The 23,729-nt window shown below is 44.1% G+C and overlaps 1 protein-coding gene across 4 annotated transcripts in view; it reads left to right on the top strand.

Moving 5' to 3' along the window:
• Nucleotides 1-1,531: 1,531 nt before the first annotated feature.
• Nucleotides 1,532-23,729, top strand: part of DLG5 (discs large MAGUK scaffold protein 5) — a 170,109-nt gene continuing 147,911 nt past the window's right edge. For 2 of the 4 annotated variants that reach the window (XM_069068328.1, XM_069068326.1), the window contains exon 1: nt 1,532-2,266. In XM_069068328.1, the coding sequence (XP_068924429.1) occupies nt 1,939-2,266 (328 nt within the window). In that variant the 5' untranslated portion in view covers nt 1,532-1,938. The remainder of the gene's footprint in view (nt 2,267-23,729) is intronic. The other 2 variants (XM_069068327.1, XM_069068325.1) reach the window with 1 other exon arrangement.

The following is a 23,729-nucleotide window of genomic DNA, read 5'->3' as shown; positions in this document are numbered from 1 at the left end:
TGAGAGGCTCTGTATTTGAATGCTGCGACTAGTACTCATTGCCTGTGTAACCTTAGATAGACATCAACCTCTCCGACCTCGTTGCCTCCAGGTAAAGTGAGGGGGATTGAATAATAGATGATTTAAGGTTCCTCACAATTTTGGAGTTTATAATCTTTCCCTCACATCAAAATCCCTCCTCCCCACCTTCCCAGCCCCACTGCATCAGAATCCAAATGCTTTCAGATTATGAAATAATCTGACTCCCAACTGACTGGCCAACTGACTCCCATATCCTCTCCATTCAACAATTTCTCAAAGTGGGTCAATTTCTCCCCTTCCAATTTTCTGGAGGGGAAGGATGGAGAAAAGGGCAGAGGGGGAAGACTTGTTAAAGCTGAGATAGGAATTTGGGTTGGGCTGACCAGACGCACTTCTGGATTTCAGATATAAGGGGGTCTTGCGCTGAGGAGCAGGGAACGTTCTTCATTTTTTTGTTTTTTTTCAAAGAAGGGACTTTCAAAGTAAGGTCGAGGAATTTCTGGGTTAAAATACGCTCAGCACCGTACCTGGCACTTAGTAAGAGTTAAATGTTTATTCCCTTCCCCTTCCTAAGTCCAGTTTTGGGAAAAGTTTGATTAGGTAGGGGGTGGGAGGGTTGGATTCCTGGATGAAAGAGTGGGAATGTTGAGTTTTAGGCTGAAGGGATGGGAAGATTGGGTTTTAGGATGAGGGGAAGAGAGAGGTTAGCTTCTAGGATGAAGGGGTGGTTTGAAGCTCCAGGACTCTTTCACCCCTCCCTCCCCCACAGCCCTAATCCCAGGCGGAATCCCGACGGGACAGCGAGTGCGGCGCCCCGCCTTTGGGGGCGGGCTGGGGGCGGGGAGGCGGGGACCCCTCCTTTCTCCCCCGTCCCCCTCCTCCTTCCCCTGTTCCCCCTCCCCCTCTCGGGAGTCGGCGGCCCCGGCGCTCAAGGCGTGGAGTGAGTGACGGGCGGCTGGAAGAGAGCGCAAAGGAGGAGAGGAGGAGAGCAGGGGAGGAGAGGAGAGGAGAGGGGAGGGACAGACCTAGCGGGAGGCGGCGGCGGGGACCAGGCCGGGCCATGGCGGAGCGGGAGGCGGCGGCGGCCGGGGCTGCGGCCGGAGCCGGGGCCGGGACCGGGGCTGCAGTGGCCGCGGGGCCTCAGTGAGCGCAGCGGAGGGGCTCGGGCCTGGGGAGCCATGCCCCGGGGGCAGCGCCGTGGCTGCTGCAGCCGGGCCCGGGGCTGAGCGGCAATCGGGGGCTCGCGGACCTCGTAGCGCACACTTGGGGTTCTTCATCCCAGATTAAGGGGTTTTGCTTTTGCTTTTGTGTTTCTTGGCGGGCACGGTCGGAGAAGGCGGAGGTGAACTGGGTGGGTGGGGGGGCATGCCCGGCTGGAGCCCGGCCTCGGGGCGCGCCCCGGCCACCGCCGCCGTCCGCACCTCCTCCTCCTCCTCTTCCTCCTCCTTCTTTTCCTCCTCCTCCTCTTTCTTTTCCTCCTCCTCCTCCTCCAGCCCCGCTGCAGCAGCGGCAGCCAACATGGCTGCGCTCTTGAGCCCGGGAGGCGGCCGCCGCTGAGCCTTGCGCCCCTTTCCGCGGCCCCCGGCTCCAGTCCATGGCCCCCCGGGAGCCCCGGCTCCCGCCACACTAGGGCTGCAGTTAAGTCGCCCGCCCGCCCGCCTGCCCGCTCGCCCGCCAGCTTGGGGGGCGCCCCAGCAGCAGAAGCAGCAGCCGCAGCCGCCACCACCGTCGCCGAGCGGTCCTGTGCCCAGCCCCAAGCAAGAGGGCTTTTTTTTTTTTTACCGACTCTGGGCGAATTAGTCCCCGGATTAGGGGAGCGCTTGAAGCCCCCCCCTCTTATAACGCTCTCCTGGTCCAAGGAGGCCGCTGGGGGAGGGGGGTGCGTGAGGAAGCCCACGGGTGAAGCTCCTTGGAGCCATGGAGCCAAAGCACCGGGAGCTGCTTGCTCATTGTCAGCAGAGCCTGGCTCAGGCCATGACTGAAGTGGAAGCCGTCCTGGGGTTGCTGGAGGCGGCCGGAGCCTTGAGTGCCGGGGACCGAAGGCAGCTGGAAGCGGACACAGCCGCGGCTGGAGGGGCCGGGGGCCCTGGAGCCAAGGCGGAGCTGTTACTCAAGCTCCTGCTCTCTAAGGAGCGAGATCACTTCCAGGACCTTCGGGTGGCCCTGGAGAAGACCCAGCCTCACCTGCTCCCCATCCTTTACCTGAACGGAGTGGCAGGGGCCCCTCAGTCTTCGGAGGGTGCAGGTGAGTGCAGGATTCTTTCCTGCTTTGGGTCTCTCTTCATTTGGGGGACATCTCAATAGACTTTCTTTGTAACCAGAACCAACCTCCTTCCCCTTTCTAAGTTTAATTCTTGAGGTCCTATAGACTGCAGTGGACAGATGCTGCCCCCCCCCCCCCCCCCAATCTATGTGGGGACCTTGCCCTACTCAGGGTAGATGGGAAACCTGAAGCTTTTGGTCTCCTAATCTATCCTGCATTTTCGGTGGGAACAGTGCAGTGGAAGCCTGTAAGTAGGTATGTGAGGGGCTGCCATTGACCTCCTAGAATCCCCATGTAAAATCCCTGTGAAGTGGGGGAAACCTCAGGAGGCCATCTGATCCAGCTTCCTGCTTTCACTACTCCCTGTGGATGTTGGTTAAGCCTATTTTTAAAGCTCTTTAGGGAGTTCCCTGGGGAGACTGTTTCTGTACTTTTCACTTGGATAGTAGAAGCAACTAAATTTCCTAGGCCCTGGTTGGAATCCCACCATCTGCTCCGTCTTAGCCCTCCTCTTCTTGGCCTTTCCTTTCTCCTGCCCTCCCAAGATCCATTCCCAGAGATTAAGCCCTAAGGGAGAATATCCCTCAAGGGGGGAGTCTGTTGTGGACTCTAGGAAAGGACAGAATGAGAGAAGTTGAGGAAATTGCATCCTATTGTGGGAAAACTGGGGAAGTTGCTGCCGAGGTCCAGCTCTGACCCTGCACGTGCTTCCCAGAGTTGAGGATTGGATGAAGGTTGTAAGCATTCCTTTTCTCTCTTCTGGTGCTGCTGGTTCTCTTGGTGTGTGTGAGATTTGCACTTGGGTGAGGAATATCTAGGAATTTCTGAACAGGGATTCACCAGGCTAGAGGCTTGTTTGGGGGGATGTGTTTGTTGGATGTTAAAGCATCTTTTAGAAGGAAGTGGGAGGAGGCACTTTCCCAGGGGTATCCCCAAAAATGATAAAACGCCTGTCTTCTTACCTTGAGTTAAGTGGCACCTGTTACTGTCTAGCAGTTGGGGCATGGCAGGGTAGGAGTGGATGCCACCTTTTTAAAGAGCCAGACCCTCTTTTTAGGAGTGAGCTGGGAGAAAGGCCTGAGAAATATGCCCTTAGTGGTTGTGGGGAAACAGATCCAGACCTGTTCATTTGGCCATTAAAAGCCTTGCTTATTAAGACAATCATTTTTATTAGGTGCTCTCCATAACAAGCCAGTGAGGTGTGCATTGGACTCCTCATCCTTGTTTGGAAAGCTGGAGGAAAGTGTGACTCGGAAAGCCTTGGTTATATAGGAAGCTTGTTCTAGGTTTAGGGCCCTGCCAGTTCTCCCTGTCTCTATCCCTCCCCTTCAAAGCTACATTGTCAAGCCCATTCATTGTGTCTGTTACAGTGCCCTTGTTCTCTTGCCTCACTGGAAATATTCTTGTATGGGATACACTTTATGTTTTAGAAAGTGCTTCTGCAGATAAGCTCGAGAGGCAGCGTAGTGAAGACGGGAGGTTGGCCCTGGAGTTGGAAAGCCCCAAGTTCAGAGGCTGATTCTAGCAGTTCTTGGCTGGGTAACCCTGGGCACATTGTTTTCTCTGTTCAGTGCCTCAGGCCGCTCTCTAGTTTCCTTCCCAGTTGTTGATCTGCTTTGTTGAAGGGAGTTTTCTTCTTGGGAGTTCCCTACATCTATGATATCTCAGGTCTGATTAAGAAAAAATTGGGGGAGGAGTGGAGGGCTTTTGAGGGTGCAAAAAATACCACAGTTTTTCCTAATTATGTGACATTGTGAGCAGATCAATTTGTGGATCAGGTGGGAGGAGAGGAACTGGCCTGACCCGTTGGATTGATCAAAGTTAAACTTATGGGGAACTTTTTTTAAGATTGACTATGTTTCTCAGAGTATAGATTCATGTTTTTAGAGACTTTGACATTAATGATCATGCTAACTGACCTTTATATCAGGGGTTATATTCTGAGTAGGTAGGTGGAACATGGAATAGAGGGCCAACCTTGGAGTCAGGAAGGAAGGAAGCAAGTATTTATTAAGTACCTAGATATCAGGCATTGGACTAAGCATTTAAAAAAAATATTAATCTCATTTGATCTTACAACAACCCTTGGAAGTAGATGCTATTATTATGCCCATTTTACAAATGGGGAAACCGAGGCAGAGAGGTTAAGTGACTTGTCCAGGGTCACATAGCTAGCAAGTGTTTGAGGTCATTTGAATTCAGGTCTTCCTGACTCCACATTCAGTGCTTTATTGTGTGTCACTTTGATGCCTAGAGGCTGACTCTAAAATGTAATAACTGTGTGACTGGCTGACTTCTCCGGTGCCAGGCAACTCTCTAAAGCTATGCTTACAGATAGTTGCTTACCTGCATCAAGTTTCCACACTGGGAGTTCTCTACATAGATGAAATTGCAGGTTTGGACTGACTGTTGCTGAAGGTAGGTAGGTCCTGGTATTCTTTCCTCTCCCCCCATTTTGCAGTTGAGGGAATGGGGGCTTAGGGAGATGTGACTTGCCCAGAACTGCATCTCTAGTCAGAGGAAGGATTTGAAATCAGGGCTCCACTGACTCTAGTCACACACTATACCCGCCCCTTATTTGTTAAGATTATAGCCTTGCTTTTTAAAGGAAGGCAGTAGAATGTAGTGAAAAGAGAATCGAGCTTAGAATTCGTGCTTTTGGGTTTGAGACCTGCATCGGATGCTGGGTTCTGTGACTGTGGTCAAGTCAGAGCATTCTAGATTTGGAGAGTTAAGAGACCACTTGAGGGCATCTCCTCCTCAAGTCCCCTCATTAGAAGTCAAGTGATTTGGCCAAGGTCACAATAGAGGTTGTAATTAGCAGAGAGGCATTGAAGCCCAGGCTTTGTGATTCATTCTAATACTCCCCCATTCAAAAAGCATTCATTTAGTGCCTGCCTTGTGCTGGCTACTGTTATGGCTCTTGTTCCACTTCCATGATGCTTTCTGAGCCTCAGTTTCCTCATCCACATCTGTAAAATGAGGACGGTAGTCCTCCTGCTGTCTCCCTCAGAGTAGTGGTGAGAATCAAATAACACTGTAAAGTGCTTCGTAAAACTTAAGGTGCTCTATAAATGTCCGCTATTACATACCCTAAAGTGCTGTGTGAGTGTGTGGTTTTTATTACCACTATTAATAACAATCTCAAATAGTCTTCAATTTAAAATAATTTTTAAAATGCTTCATTTTTATGTGTCTCATGGGTTGCTGTAACCAAATAATCCATTCCCTGGGGGCCAACATCTTGGTGATCCGGTGTCCCCAAACTTGGTTGGGATGGTCCTCAGATAGCAGACTGTCTGTCATTAGATTAGGCTCAAAGTCTTTCCAGTGTAGTAGAACCTGATGGAGCTCATGTTCCTCTGTCATAGCTTGGGAGAACCCACAGCTAGCTTCACAGGCACTGCGGGAGGACTCCGTGGAGTACCTGAAATAAACATGCTGTTTTTCATAGATAAATGCCCTATTTGCTTTCTGTGTCTTAGTTAAAGGTGCCTTTAGGGGACAGAAGTGAATCCAGAGATGCCATGGAGTTAAGATATTTATTCTTCACAACATTTTTTGTGTGAGGACCCTTTTGGCAATCGGAAGCCCATCTTAGAGTAATATTTTAAGTGTATAAAATGAAATCTTTAGGATTATAAAGGAAAATAAAAGTTAATGAAAATAAAGGTAATTTTCTCCGCACTTGAGTTCATAGACTATCTATCCATAGACTCCAGGCTAAGGATCCCTGCTCTAGAACAAGGATTCCCAAACCATGTTTTGCAACGTTACAGAGTGAGTGGGGTGCACTGGGAAAAAAATGCTGGCCAGGGAGCCAGGGGACCAGGATCCTAATCCTGGCTCATCTATTCACTTCCTGTGTGACCTTGAGCAAGTCTTTCAGTTTCCTTATTTGTAAATTGAGAGAGCCAAGCTAGATGGTTTCTGTGATGGATAATTCCAGGTACTGAAGGTCTGCACAAATTTCCCATTTTCTCCCCTAAATCCACTAAATGTCAAGATTAAAAAAAAATCAAGTGGACATTCATAGTATTTTGGGAGAGATGGGAGGTGTGTGTTATAATGTGAAACAACAGAAGGCATTTCATTTTGGAAAAGTTTGAAAATGGAATATTTAAAGGTTTCCAGGCACTCATGGATAATTGGCCATTAGGATCATAGGATTATTAGACTGAGAGTTCCTCAGCACCTTCATTTTACAGGTGAAGTAACTAAAGCCCAGAAAGGTTGTGACTAGGTAAGCAAGTGATAGGACTGGAATTCTCACTCAGACCCTTTAACTTCAAATCTACTGCTTTTTTCCACAGTGTCAACGATAGTGAAGTAAAATCACTTTTCCTTCCAGTTTTTGTCTTCCTTGTATGTCTTTAGTGGCTACTAGATCTGGGTGAATTAAGCAGATTGTCCGTTGTTAAGAGCTTCACCTTCAGACATTTGATAAGGGCCTTTTTTGTATACTGCACTGTCCTAGGTATTAGATGAGCTTCAAAAATGAATATAACATGGTTCCCTGTCCTCATCAACTTTATAGTAGAGTAGGGGGCAGGTCAGTGAAGTGGCCAAGTAGATAGAGCACTGGCTTAGAATCAGGAAGACTCTGCTTCCTGAGTTCAAACCAAGCCTCAGATACTTACTAGCTGTGTGACCCTGGGCAAGTCATTTAACCCTGTTTGTCTCAGTTTCCTCATCTGTAAAATGAACTGGAGAAGGAAATGGCAAACCACTCCAGTATCTTTGCCAAGAAAACCCCAAATGGGACTGTGAAGAGGCAAACATTACTGAAACAACTCAACAACAGCATAGGGGACTATGATACATCGTGAGGCCATAATCCAAAATGATCTTTAATAAAATGCCAAATGCTGTATGAAGCTTGTTGCTTCCTGGGGTAGGGTCATAGAATCAGGGAAACATTCATGGAGGATGTGGTACCAGAATTAAGTTGTAAAGGATGGGTAGACAGAAATGAGGTGCAGAGGAGCATTCCAGGTATAGATGAAGGCACACTGGAGAGACGGGCATTAGGAATGGCAGTAAATCCAATTAGAATAGAGGATGTCATCCAGATATAAGGGAATACTGGGAAAGGGTCTAGGAAGCTAGAGATGCTCCAGATTATGGAGGATTTTGAATGCCTTTAATTTGGTGTGATAGGCAAAAGAGATACATTGGAGGCTTCTGAGTGATTCAGCCTGAATGCATAAAGGAGATGAATTTGGCCATGGTATTAATAATGAATTAATAGAGAGGAGATCATAGAGGTGGGAAGGGGTTATTGCAGTAGACCAGAAGGATGATAATGAGGGTCTAGCACAGAAATGTGACAGTGAAAATAGAAGGGGATGTATTTGTGAGATATCTCAGAGTCAATCCACAAGCGTTTAATTGAGGCTCGATATTGATCCAGTTTCCCATATTCACAGTATCATAAATTTAGATCTTGGAAGAGACCTCAGAGATTCTGTAGTCCAACCCCTCATTTTACAGTTGAGGAAATAGAGGCCCAGGAGATGAAGTGAGAATATTTGACTTAATTGCAAATCCTTTGTCTCCAAATTTGATGTTCTTTCTATTGTACCCTCTTGTGCTTGACACAAAGCAAACCCTTGTTTTCAAGCAAATGCTTGTTGAATGAATGACAGTGGGTAGATCTGTCCAGCTGGGGAGGGGTCTCAGTGTTTGGGGAGGGGGGAGGTAAGTAAGGTTCGAAAAATGCTCTTCATTGTGGAGAGACTAGAGTGCAGAGAAGTCTGGACTTTACTAGGGTGATCAGCTACAGAGAGCAATCTTTAATAAAAATTCTGAACTTAAAAATACCAAATCAAATGAGCATTTCCATATGCAAAGTTGAATAGAAAAAGAGGATTGTACATGCAGTTACAAATACTGATGAGGTATAGCTTGCTTTTCCTTTTAAGTGTCTAACAAATTCAATATGCTGCTTTCAGAGCTGTCTCACAAACACTTGTTTGTGTTTCCTTCTTGTCTTTCTCCTGTTTCCACCTGTGCATTAAAAAAATGCTTCAGTGAGCCCCCTCCTTTTTTTGTTTGGCAGCCCTACTGCCAGCCCCTCTCTTTCTTCCACCTCCCCCTTTCTACCCTTAAAAAAACAACCAAACAAAATAAAACAAAACTTATGACATATATCTAGTCAGGCAAAATAAATCCTCACAGTGGTGGTGTCTGAAAATGTTATTCTGCCAGTTAAATCTATCACCTTTCTGTTAAGAGGTGATTAGCATGCTTTATCGTCACTGCATGGTTGATCATTTCACTGATCAGAGTTCTTAAGTCTTTCAAAGTTCTTTTTACAAACCTGGTTCTGCTCATTTCATTCTGCATCAGTTCATATAAGAATTCCCAGGTTTTCCTGAAACATGGAATAATTGATGGAATAATCTTCACATAGGTCTACACACATATATACATAAAGCCCCAAATATTTTTGCATGTAATTATGCTAAGCATTTTTGGTAGCAGGAGTCTACTAACTTAATTTTTGAGTTGCTGAATTTTCAGTTTCTCTGTTATACAGGACCTTCTGCTTCTCTATTTGTTTTTCACTTCCCTTCCTTCCATCTACACATTCCCCCTACCCCTGGACAATGAATGGTTGGGAGAATTTAATTCCACAGGCATTTGTTAAATGCCTCCTCTTGTGCTAGGTTCTCCTGGGGAGAGATAGAGTTTAGATGACACAGTCCCTGCCCTTTTGAATCTTTCACTTTAGTGGGGGATTATGACACACCAGTAACTAATTTAAAATAATAAGCAATAATGGCATACATAACCCAATAGTACATGAGGGCTGAGGGAGGGAAGGGAGAGAAGACAGACCTCCATTCAGTTAAGTTACTCCTTTCTTTCTGCTTTATAGTCTGGTTTAACAAGAAGGGTTTGGAGGCAGAAGTGGAAAATGAATGGCCAACATGAGGTCTCTGAATGACGTCTGGATTGCATTTATCCACACTGACCCCTCCCCCACTTACTACCAGGGCAGACTGATTATACTGAATGAATAGTGTGACCCTTAGCAAGCCAAAGTCCTCTTCACGTCATCCAGGAAAATAATCTACACAGAGCCAGTATGGGGTAAATTAATACTTAGCTGAAAGCTGTGGGAAGTTGGTGATGGGGGATGGGTAAGGCTTGCTTGTATCTCATGGACATACACTAACCTCTTCAGTTTTTCCAGCACCCCCCTGATGGAAGCAGGTGGAAAGTTATCAGTCACTTGCCTGGCAAGGACTGAGACTAGTAAGGTCAAACCCATTGGGGCTGGATTTCAAGATTCATGTGGAGGGCGCACATTGCCTTTCAGATGGCTGTGAATCCTCTCCTGATAGCGTGAGGTCCAAAGTAGCAGACCTGGGAATCAGAAGGCTTGGGTTTTTGCTCTGGTTCTGTCATAAAGTCTGCTCTGTGACCTTGGGGAAATTATCTAAACTTCTCTGGATTTCAGTCTTGCTGTCTCTAAAACAGGGAGAGAAATACCTGGCTTGACCCTATCTGGAAGGAACTTTGTGAAGACAGGTGAAAGACAGCTGATGTAAAGGCAAGATCTACAGCGTACAACGGATGGAAGGGATTATGAGTGGCCGCTTTCTTAGCTGTTTGACTTTGTTACTGGTTTGCAGACAGCTGTAGATGAGCCATTGGAGAGATCTGTACTAACAGAGCTCTCATAAGGTCATAGATTTAGAGGGTGATGGCACCATAGAGGACAATAAGTGCCACCTCTTCATTTTATGATTTATAACTGACTTTATAATTTATAATTATAATTTATATATTTTATAATTGAAGAGGGTACTTGACTTTCCCATAGACTTACAAGTCTAAGTGAGAGGCAGGATTTGTACTCAGGTATCAGTCAGTCCAGCCAGAATGCTGAAGAAAGAAGAAAGAATTTATTAAGCATCTACTATGTCCAAGCATTATGCTAAATATTACAAATATTATCTCATTTGATCCTCATAACAACTCTGGGCAGTACATGCTGTTATTATCTCCATTTCACAGTTGAGGAAAATGAGGCAGACAGAGGATAAATGATTTGCCCAAGATCACACTGCTAGTAAGTGTCTGAAGCAGAATTTGAACTTGGGTCTTCCTTGACACCATGCCCAGTTGTGTCACCTAGCAGCCCCTACTACTTGAAGTCAAAGGAAGGGGCTGTAGTGTCCACATTTGGGGAATTGGCCATCCTACTGTATCTTATACTGGTCAGATCATGTCTGAAATAATGGATCCAGATATGGGTTACATTTTTGAATGTTGTCAAATTAGGGTACATTTTGGAGGCAATAAGGTTAGTGAGAAAGCCAGAAACCATATCGTGTGACGACTTTTTAACGTAACTGGGGGCAAAGAAAAGACCAAGGGGTTGCAAGGAAATGAGATCACTTTCTTCAGATGTTTGAAGGACCCTTTGTTTGGAAGAGAGGGTGGACAATTCGTTCCACAGGGAAGAATTGGGACCATTGGGCAGAAGTCACAGAGAGGCAGATTTTTCATTTGACATAAAGATGAACTTCCTAATAATTTATTTAGATTTGTGAAGTAATGAGGTTTCCATCACCATTCAGAGGCTGGGTGCCTTTCTTTCTGGGATACAATCAAAGGGATTCATGTGTGGAGTAGGTTAGGTCAGTGGACCTCCAAGGCCCCTTCCTGTTCTGAGATTCTGTGATTTCCAGCAGAAAATGCCAGCCTTGTGTCCCAGAGCAGGAGCAGGTCTGGTAGCTGAGGTAGCAGAAATAAGTTAAGGTAAAGAAACTAGTGGTGTGTCCATTTCTTTTCTTTTAGATTTTTTTTTTAATTGATTTCATTTGAAATATCATCTTCCTTTCCCAGAGAACCATCCCTTATAGCAAAGGATAGAAAAGAGTTCATTAAAACCTCCCAACACATCAGCCAAGGTTGACATCACATATACAGTGTTCCATACCCACAGTGCCCTACCAACGCAAGGAAAGGAGGAAGGTGGAGCCTTTATTTCCAGGACAATTTCGCCTTTGGTGGCTGCCTCAGTTTACAAGCTCTAGGTTTCCTTTTAGGATGGAAGGTACTCTTTAAAATTGCAAACAAATAAGTCTGGCAAGTATGCTTGGCTAATAAAAAAATAGTTCCTGTGGGAGGAAGGCATCACTGGGCCAGCCCATCTTTCTGGTCCTGAGAGGTCTGTACCCTCAACATTAAGTATTCCATAACTTAAGACCATACTCGTTTCTTCTTATATGCTGAAGATAATTTTATTATCTTGTTTCATCCCTTCTGTGACTTAGGAATCTTTAACAAAGGCTCAGTCAGGTGAAGATGTCTCATACAGGGCTGGAACTAGCATCTGACACTTAGTTTCAAGGTCCTTCAGTTTTCCATTCTGGCCTGACTCAATCTTTTGCAAGACTGGATTCTGGGATGAGGAATAGGATGGGTGAGATGTTTCCTAGATTTCATCATAGACTCCTTTTCCTTGGCCTAGTTCAACACATTCAGCTTATCCAGAGGATATGTTCACACAGGGGGATAGGGTCATACATTCAACTAAATTTAGTGTAGAGCACCATGGTGTGGGTGGCTACAAAGTGGTCAGACGGTGCCTTCTTTTTCCTTTTCTTTTCTATTTTTTTTTCTTATGACAAAGCTAAAACCACCTAGGTGTAACTGTTCTGACCACTGGTTGCCTAGACACAGCACAGAGTTGAGGTGGATTGAGTTACAGAGACTGTCTCTGTCTCTTTGGTTGTTTCTCTGTGTGTCCATCTCTGTCTTGTGTTCTCTCTCTCTCTCTACCCCTTCCCCCCCTTTCTCCCTCTCCTCCTCCCTTCTCTGTCCCTTCCTTCCTCTCTCCCTCATTCTTCCCCCTCAGCTTCTCTTTTTCTCTTCCCCTCCCTCCCTTTTCCCTCATTCCTGCCTTCTGTATCCCTCTCTCTTTCTCCCTCCTTTCCCTCCCTCCTTCCATCTTCTCTTTCCTCTTTCTTCTCTCTCTCTACCTCCTTCTTACTCATCTTCCTCTTCTTTCTCCTTGTCCCCCTTCTTCCTTCTCCTTCCTGTCTCTCTCTCTGTTTCTGTCTCTGTCATTTATTTGCTAAAAATGTCGGGAGAAAAGACTTTCATAAAGATGAGGAGAAAAACCACTTTGGGATACTGAGTGTGATCTGCCTCGGACAATCACTTGACAGCCCTGACTCAGATGGTTTCCTTTAAAAAAAAAAAAGCAGGGAGCGCAACAAATAATGTCCACTGATAGATTAGAGATCAGGGCCTCTTTGTGGGTTTACCCAGTCCTGTTAGAAATGAATAGTTGGGGCAGCTAGGTGGTGCAGTGAATAGAGAGCACCATCTGTGGAGTTAGGAGGACCTGAGTTCAAATCCAGCCTCAGACACTTAACACTTACTAGGCATATGACCCTGGGCCAGTCACTTAACCCCAGATGCCCTGCCTTCCCCCCTCAAAAAAGCAAAAAAAAAAAAAAAAGAAATGAGTAGTCATAGCAGTGTGCATTTATGGGGTATTTTAAAGAAGGCACTTGACAAAGCTGATGGCAACACTGAAGTAGGTGGTAAACGTAGAATTATTTCCATTTTATAGTGAGGAAACTGAGGCTCTGAAATTAAGTTGACTTTCCCACGGTTGCAGCTGGGGTTCACACTTTAGGTCTTGGGCTCCTTCTGTTGTTCTGTCTCATCAAATGAGTGAATATGAACATACCAGTAATATATGTACACCAGGGAGTGGCCCCAGCAGGTCACTGTGTCCTAGCTCCTCTGCCCCCACCCCCAATTTGTTCCTCATGTGGGGGCTCTGATATGGGTAGATTGGTGGATTAGCAGGAAGTCATTGGACAAAAGTGATTGTTATAGATTATCCTTGGGTTTCATTTATCCAGTCTTGCCTTGGGTCCCATCACTTTGCAAAACAACAGTTCTGTTTTCAAATGGAAAATAATCTTTTTTTTTAAATCTTTATATCTTTTTTTCTCTTCTGTATTATAGTTATTTGATGATTGGACCTTCATTTTAGGAAAATCATTTTAGTAGCTGAATGGAGGTTGGATTGGAGTGGGGAGACCCGCTAGTTGGCTGTTGCAGTAGTCCAGGTGTGACCCTGGGGCCCTGAAATAGAGTGATGGCAGCAGTCAGAGGAGAAAAGAGGGGGTGTAGGAGAGATGTTGCAGAAGTGAAATCTATAGACCTCAGCAATAGCTTGGGAGTGGGGGAGGTGTGTATGGGGGGGTGTAGGATGGGAGTAGGGGCAGTGAGAAGTAGTGAGGGATCAAGAATGAGTATTTGGTTGTGAGCCTGAGGGACTGGGAGAATGGTGTTGCCCTGTATAGTAATAGGGAAGTATCAGGGGAGGGTTAGGGGCAAAGATAAGTTCTTTTTTGGACATGTTGAGTTTAATGTCTACTGGATATTCAGTTCAAGATGCCTAATAGACAGTAGGATTGGAGGTCAGCAGAAGGATTGAAACAGGAAAGGTGGGTTTGAGAATGATCAGCATAGAGGTGGTGTAATTAAATCTAGGGAGCTGATGAGATCACCGAGGGACTTTGTATAGAAGGAGAAAAGGGCTCAGGACAGACCCCTGAGGGACACCCGATGGTTAGAGGGCATGATCTGGAGGAGTACCCAGCAAAGGAGACAGAGAAGGAGTGGTCAGATAGGAGAAAAACCAGGAGAGGGCGGTGTCCCCAAAACCTAGAGAAAAGAGAATGTTTTGGTACATGGAGAAGACACATGTCTGCACCTTCCTATCTCTCTCACTCTGGAAGTGCAGTGGCCACTATGACTGTGCCTGATGTGATTACTGATTGGCACAGAGGCTTTGACTGGAGCTGGTTCCAACTTGGGCCAGTTTGCTCCTCCTTAGGCAGCTTGCTGGTTTCCCCCTCCCCAGGGAGCTCACCATACTGGTGCTAGCTTTAGTCTGGAGATCTGGTTAGCTTTCACTGGAGTGTAGCTAACCCTTTAGCTTGAGTTCCACCACACTCAGCCTCCCCAGTAGCAGGAAATTATAGGCATGTGTTACCACACCTGGCCATATTATATAGTTGTTGATAGCCTGTGGTTTTTAGCTTCTCATATCCTTTGACCATTTGTTGATTGGAGGATGACTTTCAGTCTTAGGTTTGTATTCTTATACATAGTATGTATCAGACTTTAATCAGATGTTTGATGCAAAGGGCTCCCTCCCCCACCTCCAACCTCCTCATATTCTAGGAACATTGATTTTAAAAAGCTTGAAAATTGTATGAATTGCAGTTTTGTTTTGTCTCTTGGGATCTCCTGTGCCATTGCCTCTGAATTCTCCCTCTAGCCATAGCTGTGAAAGGGGAATACCTTCTTTGCTCTTCTAATCTTTTGATTAGGTGATGTTTTCTCTGTATTTAGTTCACACATCCATTTGGAGCTTATTGTGCTGTATTGTATAAGCTACTGGTCTGAATCTATTTTCTTCTAAACTACTTTCCCAAGTTTCCTAGGAGTTTTCATTTGCAGGAAAACCCTTCTATCATCTCTGTGTTTTTAAATTTACTCAACACTTGGTGACTGATGATTTCCAAAAGAAATGATCCCTTAAAGTGCCTGATGATACTTGTGCATTGATCAGTCAGTGGATTTATTGAGTGACTTCTTGTGAAGGGAACATTGCATTTCTTGTCTTTTAAGCACTTATAGAATGCACATAGCAAGTCCTCAATCAGTAACTGTTGATTGGTTGACTGTACTTTGGGGATGGAGACAAGGACTCCACCCAGAAAAGGCTAACTGGTACAAGGGGGCATTTGGTCAGTGCTAAATAAGCCTATGAGCAGTAAGTTCAGAGGTGGAAAGGTCTCTTCCCTATTTTCTATAAGAGACTTTTCCTGTCAGTCATTTAACATTTATTAAACACCTATTAGGTGCTCAGTACTATTCTCAGTGCTAGGAATACAGAACAGGCAAAAGACCCTCCTCATTCTCAAAAAATTAACAATCTAATAACAACAAACAAACAAGTATGTACAAGCAAGTTATAGACAGGATAAACAGGAAATAATTAAGAGGGGTCCCTGAAAGTCGGCATAAGCATGATCTAGCTTGAGCTCTCATTTTATAGGTGAGGAAATGGAAGCTGGGTCAGAGTCTGAACTTGTGTCCTCTGGAGTGATCAGGTGGGCTTTGAAGGATGCGTAGATCAGGACATGTGGAGAGTGCAATCCAGATGAGGAAGAGTTTAGGCAGATGTGTGGAGGTAGAAAAGTGCATGGTATTTGGATGGAGGACAGCTGGATGCATCAGTTCTAGCTGGAGTGGGAGGGTTTGTGTTGGGGAGCCAGGAGAGAGAAGACATTCTTCGAAGATCAGGAGTTTATAGGGGTCGTTTTGTCCCTGCTGAGATGTTTTTGAAACGTTTATATTACAAGTCCAGGAAAATAAGCTCAGGCCTAATGAGAATCAGGCAGCAGCGCCAAGAGAGGCTAAAGAGGCTGGGCCTCTGCTTTCAGTCATTCCCTTTGTGGTTGGCCGTTCCCCCAGCCTTCTTGACTTATAGCCGGGGGAGGGCTGAGCAGAACTCTTTGAGAGTGTGTGTCTAGGCTTTTGCTGGTCCCTGAGCCTCAGAGGGGTACAGGAAACAGTAGCAGGAGGTGGAGATGGTGGGAGGAGCAGTGACTGGATCATTAATTCTGTTTGGGGCCAATGTGAATTTCTTAGGCAGGAGCAGAATTTTTGCACGTTCTTGATTTGTTTGAAAAAAAAAATTCTCAGGAATCAGCGGAGTCACCCAATCAGTGACAAACAATCAGCACTTGTTTGTTTGTGACATTTGTTTGTGTCTCCAAGTTCAAAATCATTGACATTTAATGGGTCAGAAACTGATTCTGTAGTTGAAGGTAGCACTCCTTGTCTCCGGGAGAAATCACATCTCAGGGGATTTGTAAACTGCCTACTGTTCTTCCCGCACGTTCATACAGGCAGGAGCACTGCCAGCTTTATTAGAACAAATCACTGATAATTCTTAGTTCTCCTTGTCCTTTCCAGCTGAAATGAAACTGTACAGTGCGCTACTCCATGTGAGACGAGGCTGCTCAGCTCAGGCAGGTTGTTCCCACACACAAAAATCATGAGATCATTAAAGTTTTCACTACTGAGGGCCCTTTTATGTGCAATGAGGAAGAGCCTTTGGTTAAAGGGAACAGTGACTTGATAGGGGAACATATGTTTTCAAAAATTTTATAGAAAGTTGCATCAGAGTAGAAGTAGATTACTTACTTCAGCACTTATTTCTTTTTTCTTAGTTTATTTTGTAGATGAAAATCTGCCTTTGCTCCCTTCCTCAACCCCCCTCCTACCAATGAGAAAGCAAGAAAAACAACTCCGCATTAAAAATATATATATATAGTCAGCAAAACACATTCCCACATTGACCATGTCCAAAAAGGAAAAAAAAAAGTCTCAGCCTGTACTCTGAACCTATCACCCCTCTGTCAGGAGACAGGTGGCATGTTTTATTTTGAGTCCTCTGGAATTGTGGTTGTCCATTGTGTGGGTCAGGGTTCCTAAGTCTTTCTAGAGGCAGCTGGTGAAGTTGATAAGAATGCTGTGTCTAGAATCAGGAAGGACCTGAGTGCAAATCCAGCCTCAGACATTTACTAGCAGTGTGACCCTGGGCAAATCACTTAGCCTCTGTTTACCTCAGTTTCCTCAGTTGTAAAATGAGGATACCTCTCAATGTTGTGAGGATAAAATGAGAGATTTATAAAAAGTGCAGTGCCTGGAATTTACTAGGCACTTAAATGCTGATTTCCTTCCTTTTTCAGAGTTCTTTGTCTTTACTTTTGTCAGACAATAAATATCTATTAAACACCTGTATTTATTTTATGTGTGTGTGTATATTTTTTTTTGTGTGTGTGTATGTGTGTATATTTATATAGGTGTGTGTTTGGGCCATACACAGAATCATATAGAATCTGAATTAGAAGGGGAATCATCAGCCAACTAGTTCAACCAGTAGGTGTCTGAGAGTTTCCCTCTTTTATCATCAACAGCCAAGTAATCAAACCTTTGCTTGACATACTCAGTTTAGGGGGAGCCCTCTGCCTGCTGAGGCGGCTGCTATCACTTGGGGATGGCTTTCATTGTAAGGAAGTTTTTCCTTACCTCAAGCCTCAGTCTGTTTCTTTGTAATTTCGACCTTGTTCCTTCTTGCTCTAGTTTCTAGAGCCAGAGGAAGTCTAATTCCTCTGGTATTTGAAGATAGCTGTCAGGTCATGGCTCCACCCATTCTTATAGCATTCTTTTCTCCAGGCCATACATCCCCTCTTTTCTTTAACTGATCTACCTGTGGTCATGATTTTATGACTTCACCATCCTTGTTCTCTTGTGGAAACTCTCCAATTTATTAGGTATCTGTCTTAAAATATGGTGCCCAGAATGGAACACTTCATGCTTAATGTGATCTGTCTGAGCCTGAGTACAGCTTGATTTCCATTTCCCTGAGCTTTGACATTCTCATGGACCAAAGGAGGTAAGATTTGTAAAGCTTTTAGCAGGGTTCTTGACACATTGTAGGTGTATAATAAATGCTTCTTCTCTTCCCTCCCCCTCCCTTCTCCCTTTCCTTCCCCCTTTCCTTCCTCTTTCCCCTTCTCCTTACCTTAGAAGAGCATTGAAGAAACTTGATTTCTGATCTGGCTTCTGCTTCAGACTCCCTCTATAACTTTCAGTGAGTCATTTCACTTCTGTGAGATTGTTTCTTCTTTCTTTGTCTTTTTTTTGGAGGGAAGAAAGCAGGGCAATTGGGGTTAAGTGACTTGCCCAAGGTCACACTGCTGGTAAGTGTTAAGTGTCTGAGGCAGATTTAAGCTCAGCTCCTCCTGACTCCAGGGCAGGTACCCTATTCACTGTACCACCGTCCTGAGATTGTTTCTTTATCTGCAAAATGGGTACTCTAAGAATCAAGGAGATAATGACTTTGAAAGTGCTTTGCAAAAGTTAAAACACTTATGAATAACAGGACCTGGGTCCTTAACCTTTTCTGTGTGTATGTCATAGACCTTTCTGACAGTCTGATGAAGCCTATGGGACCTCTTCTCAGAAAATGTTTTTAAATGCATAAAATAAAATATCTACGATTACAAAGGAAACCATTTATATTAAAATATAAGCTGCAGATAAGAAAACATCATGATTTAAGAGGGGGGAGTCTGTTAGAGTAATTTCAAAGTAGTGATAAACATGAATACTATTTTGAGATATTGACAGCAATTCTAAAGTGATTTGAAAATATCTTTGATTTCTATTGGTGATTATTCCTAGTTTCACTGGAATTTGTTGCTGAAATAGGAAATGTAAAATTTTAGTTAGAGGTTAATGAAAATAGATATATTTTCCCCCCATGCTAGTTCACAGATCTTCTGAAATCTTTCAAAGGATCCCAGTTTAAGAACCCCTAATAAAGGATTCCTGTTTACTCTAAAAGTCCTATAATGGAAAAAAAGATGACCAGAAGAAAACAAATTTGTCAGTAAATAGGCATTTATTAAACATTTATTAAGCATGTTTGAAACATTGTGCTAAGCACTATGGATACAAAAAAAAAAGGCAAAAGACAGTCCTCACTCTCAAAGAGCTCACAGTACAGTGGGGGAGAGAACATACAGACAGCTGTGGACAGCCAGGGGGAAGGGGGAGGGGGAACTGAGAAGGCTTTCTTGTAGAAGATGGGGGTTTTGATGGAGTGTGGTGGAAGCCAGGAAGGTCTTATTGCACTTTGATACTTGGACAGGTAATTTTTTTTGCAGATTTTCTTCAGAACATCTAAATTTGCCTTGTCAGCATCCCCATGGAGGCTTAATTAGTCTTCTTTGAATATTTTCCTTGAAAAATAATTATTGACATCTCTTCTCAGACTGCATTCATTCCCAAATATATCCCTTCTCCCTTATGGAGCAAGCCATCCCCTATAACAGAATCAAGGAGTAAGAAAGTTGTTCAGCCAAACATATCAACCTCATCTGCCAGCTTACACATTGTTGCACACCTGTATTCCCCATACCTATGTAAAGAACCCTTCCCTGAATTTTAAGATAAATCAGAAATCTGTTTCTCTTGGGGAAAATAATTTAAAATTACTTTTATGTTAATTGCTAATCAGAACATTTAGATAGATCCTTTTTTTGTTTTTTTGGGGTAGGGAGACAATTTAATAATAATACTTAACCTTTGTGTGTTTGGTTTTTTTTTTTTTGCTTTTTGGAGGAGGAAGGCAGGAGTGAAGTGACTTGCCCAAGGTCACATGGCTAGTACATGTTAAGGATGAGGTTGGATTTGAACTCAGGTCCTCCTGACTCCAGGGCCAGTTCACTATTCACTGCGCCACCTAGCCACCCCTATACTTAACCTTTGTTTAGTGACATATGTTCTGTAATATATTTTCAGACCCATTAGATCCTCAAGGCAATCCTGTGAAATTGTGAGAGCAGGGATGATTCTTTCCATTTGCCAGATGAGAAAACTGAATCCAGAGAGGTTGACATGACCCGCCTGTATTTGCTCACTGAAATTGGTGACTGAAGTAGGACTAGAAATCAGGTCTCTGTAAGAGCCCTGCTTTTCCTGGAAAGCTGACTTCCTGTAGAGGAGTTTTCCTCCATGGAAGGAGGTTACTCCAGGGTTCCTTGGCATCTTAACCACCTGGCTATCTCACACAGGGTGAACTGAAATTCTGGACACTGGGGATAGTATATGAGAGGGAACTTAATGTAGCTTCCTCTTTTGTTCTTTATAAAGAGTAGCCTCTTGGCTTTGTTCATTTTGAGAAAAAAGCAAAATGAAAAAATGAATGGAGAGTTATCACTCTCTCCAACCTCACTGGTAGAACTGATAGAACCTTCCACTAACTCCAGATGTTATCATGTTTACCTTACACAGAGCCTCGGCAGATTGAGCTTGACAAGAGTGATTGGTATTGTTCATTTATTTCTCTTTTTTGAACTTGGAAATATCCTTTAATAACACTCTTGCTTCTTTGCCTGATATCTGATCTTAGGATCTGGAGACCTAGATTTGAAACTCTCTTGGATTGATATTTGCTGTGACTTTGGGACAATCAAAAAGCAGTTATTAAATGCTATTAATTTATGAAACACCTACCTACTATGTACCAGATGCTGAGTATACAAAGACAACAATAAAGTAGTCTCTGGCCTCAGAGCTTACATTTTAACAAGGTAGGTAACATTTACATAAATAAGTATATACAAGCTAACTACAAGTTAAATTTTGGGGGTATGGGGTATTGGCCATGGCAGAGATCAGGAAAATCTACATTAAAAAGGGAGCCTTAGGAGCAGTCATTTAATCTTTTCTAGCCTCAGTTTCCTTATATAATAAATGGACATAGTTGTAGTTGGCATTATCTGTCTCAGGACATATCCTGGTAGGTAACATTTTATAAACTTATAAATTGCTATTTCAATGTGAACTTATTGTTAGTAAGTAGCTATTAGTATCATCATGCAAAGCTGGACTGTATGAAAGAGAGGTTGCTACTTGTGATCTCTGATCTCATTTCTCTAATAGGGAGCCAGGTCTAATAATCAGGAGGTCCTTTTTTTTCCATCCTAAATATAATAAGGACAGTGTCCATGGTACAGTGGAAGGCTCTGAATTTGGGGTCAGGGGGCCTGGGATAAAATCCTCTATCAGAACTTAATCTGTGTGTGACCTTGGGGAAATCAATTCCCTTTTCATTTCCTCTTGTGTAAAATGAAGGTGTAGGACTGAATGACCCCTGAGGACCCTTCTGAAGTCCTGTCACATCTGAATGCTCCTGCACTTGGAGTCTTGGGCAGGATTTAGATTCAGACTTTAAGGAGACTTGTGGAAGAATTCACTCGTGAAGGAAATGCAGACTATGACTCAGAAGTGAGGTTGTTTCTTACAGGGGGTTTCTTCTGCTGTTTACTGGTTCTTTTCCTGGGTGTGCTTGAAGCCCCAGCACTTGGGTGAAGGGCATGAGAAGCCTGCCCTCTGAATTTTCTTTGTTGTCTTTCTTTTGCTCTCCTTTTGAAAACTATTTTTGTTCTTTGGCATTGCTTCAGAAGGCTGCTGAGCTGTATCGTTGAAAATAACCCAGAGTTGGCAGTGTTTGGGTTGAGGAGCCAGAGTGTTGCTTGATAAAGGGTAGGAAACACTGTCAGGTTTTTACGTCAAGAATGCTTCCATGGCAACTCTCTGTGAGGTGTTGCTCTCCCAGGATGTGCAGGGCATCTGTTTGGCTCTGGGCATACTCAGGGGGCTGCAGACTTCTCTCTTGTCTTCTAGGACAGAAGGCATGATATGTGGGATCATCTTGCCTTAGGAGGTTCCCTTACTGCAAGGTGTCATAGGAAGAGCATTGGGCACGGAGTTAGAAAACCTGTGCTTGCAAACTGGATGGACCTGGAAGGATAGGCAGGTTTGGGCAGAGATGGAAGGTGACAGGGGAAAGTACTTGAGTCAGTCAATCAATCAGCCAATCAACCAACCAAAAAACATTTATGGAGCACCTAGTGTGTGCTCACAACTATGATGGGAATATAAAGACAAAAATGAAACTGTTCCTGCCTTCAAGAAACTTCCATTCCAACAAGGAGAGACAGTGTGAACATATATGAACTTCAGTTCCTCATGTGGAGGGAGGGGCGGAGGGAGGGACAGAGACAGAGACAGAGAGATACACAGGAAAGAAAGAGTAGACAGAGATACACACTGAGATAGAAGAGTGGAGGAGGCAGGGAGAGAGATATATGGACACAGATATACACAGGGAAGAGAGAGGAGAGAGACACAGACACAGACAGACAGCATCACAAGAGAGAGATACACATAGAGACAAAAAAAGATAGACACAGATATACATTCACAGAGAGGCATACAGAGAAAAGAGACCGAAAGTAACACAGAGACACTCTGAGAAGAGAGAGGGAGGAAGGAAGGAAGGGAGATAGACACATAGGAGAGAGGGAGGGAGAGAAAGAAAGGGGGAGTAAAGGCAGAGAGATAAAGAGGGGAAAAGATAGACACAGCGACAAAGAGACAGGAGAGAGGAGAGAGAGAAAAGGGAACAAGCAAAATGAAGGAAACTTCTAAGAGGAGCAAATGAGAAGGAGGGCATTTTAAGGCATGGGGCACTGCCATGGTATAGATATGGAGAGGAGAAATGGAGTGTGTGAGGAACAGCAAGTGGGTCCGTGTGACTGTCCTGTGACTTTGTGCTCGGTGCTCAGCATGTCACCTCCAGCCCTTAGCTGAATGTCTGGCATGTAGTAGGAGCTTAATAAATGTCCATAGAGTGTCTGGAGGGAAGGAACATGCAGGTACAGAGGGGACAGCTTGGGAAGAGCTTTAAGTATCAGTTCAGTAAACATTTATGAAGTGCTTACTATGTGCAAGAGGGCAGCTATGTGGTGCCATAGTGGATAGAGAGTCAGGCTTGGAGTCAGGAAGACTCATCTGTATGAGATCAAAGCCAGCCTCAGACACTTACTAGCTGTGTGACCCTGGCCAAGTCATTTGTTTGCCTCAATTTCCTCATATATAAAATGAGCTGGAGAAGGAAATGGCAAACCACTCCAGTATCTCTGCCTTGAAATCACAGAGAGCCACCAGAACAGATTTTTTTCCATTTTATTTTGTATCATGGATCTCTTTAGCGACTTCTCAGACCTTTTTAAGTGCATTATTATTAAAGTATATTTAAGTACATATATAAATAATATATTTAAGTGCAGTATTTTAAGTGCATTATTTAAGTGCAAGTATAAGATTACAAAGGACCCTAATTATATTGAAATATAGTTCTCAAAGTATTGAAAAAATAAGTTTGTGGGTCCCAGGTTAAGAACTCCTGCTCTTTATTGAGTAGAGGAGTGACCGAGACAGTCCTGTGCTTCAGGAAGATCACTTTGGTGGCAATGGAGAGGTTAGATCAAAGAGAAAAACATGAGTAAGGGTTAAGGTGGGATTCGTCCTGAGGTCTTTCAGTGTTATAGGTAAGTGCCCTTTGCTGCTGTAGAAACCTCGCCTGAGGGGAGGCTCTTTCTTATTAAATGTTGGTTTAGTCAAGATGTACAGCTTCCTGGGGTCCCTGTCCTAAAAATAACAGCAACAGTAACTAACATCATACATCTCTTTAAGATTTGCAACATACTTTATATGTTACTTCATTTGATCCTTACAATAATGCTGTGAGAGGTAGGTGCTATTATTACCCTCATTTTTTTGATGTGTCCTGAGGCTAAGTGACTTGCTTTTGGCCACATGGCTAGTTTCCTTCTTCCTTCCCTCCTTCCCTCCCTCCCTCCCTCTCTCCTTCCCTCCTTCCCTCCTTCCTTCCTTCCTTCCCTCCTTCCCTCCTTCCCTCCTTCCTTCCTTCCTTCCTTCCTTCCTTCCTTCCTTCCTTCCTTCC

The sequence above is a fragment of the Petaurus breviceps genome, unplaced genomic scaffold, assembly GCF_028583685.1.
Source record: "Petaurus breviceps papuanus isolate PSGF00001 unplaced genomic scaffold, PetGlider_PUasm1.0 90762, whole genome shotgun sequence".
Classification (NCBI taxonomy): domain Eukaryota; kingdom Metazoa; phylum Chordata; class Mammalia; order Diprotodontia; family Petauridae; genus Petaurus; species Petaurus breviceps.
This window is presented reverse-complemented; position numbering and strand designations above follow the sequence as displayed.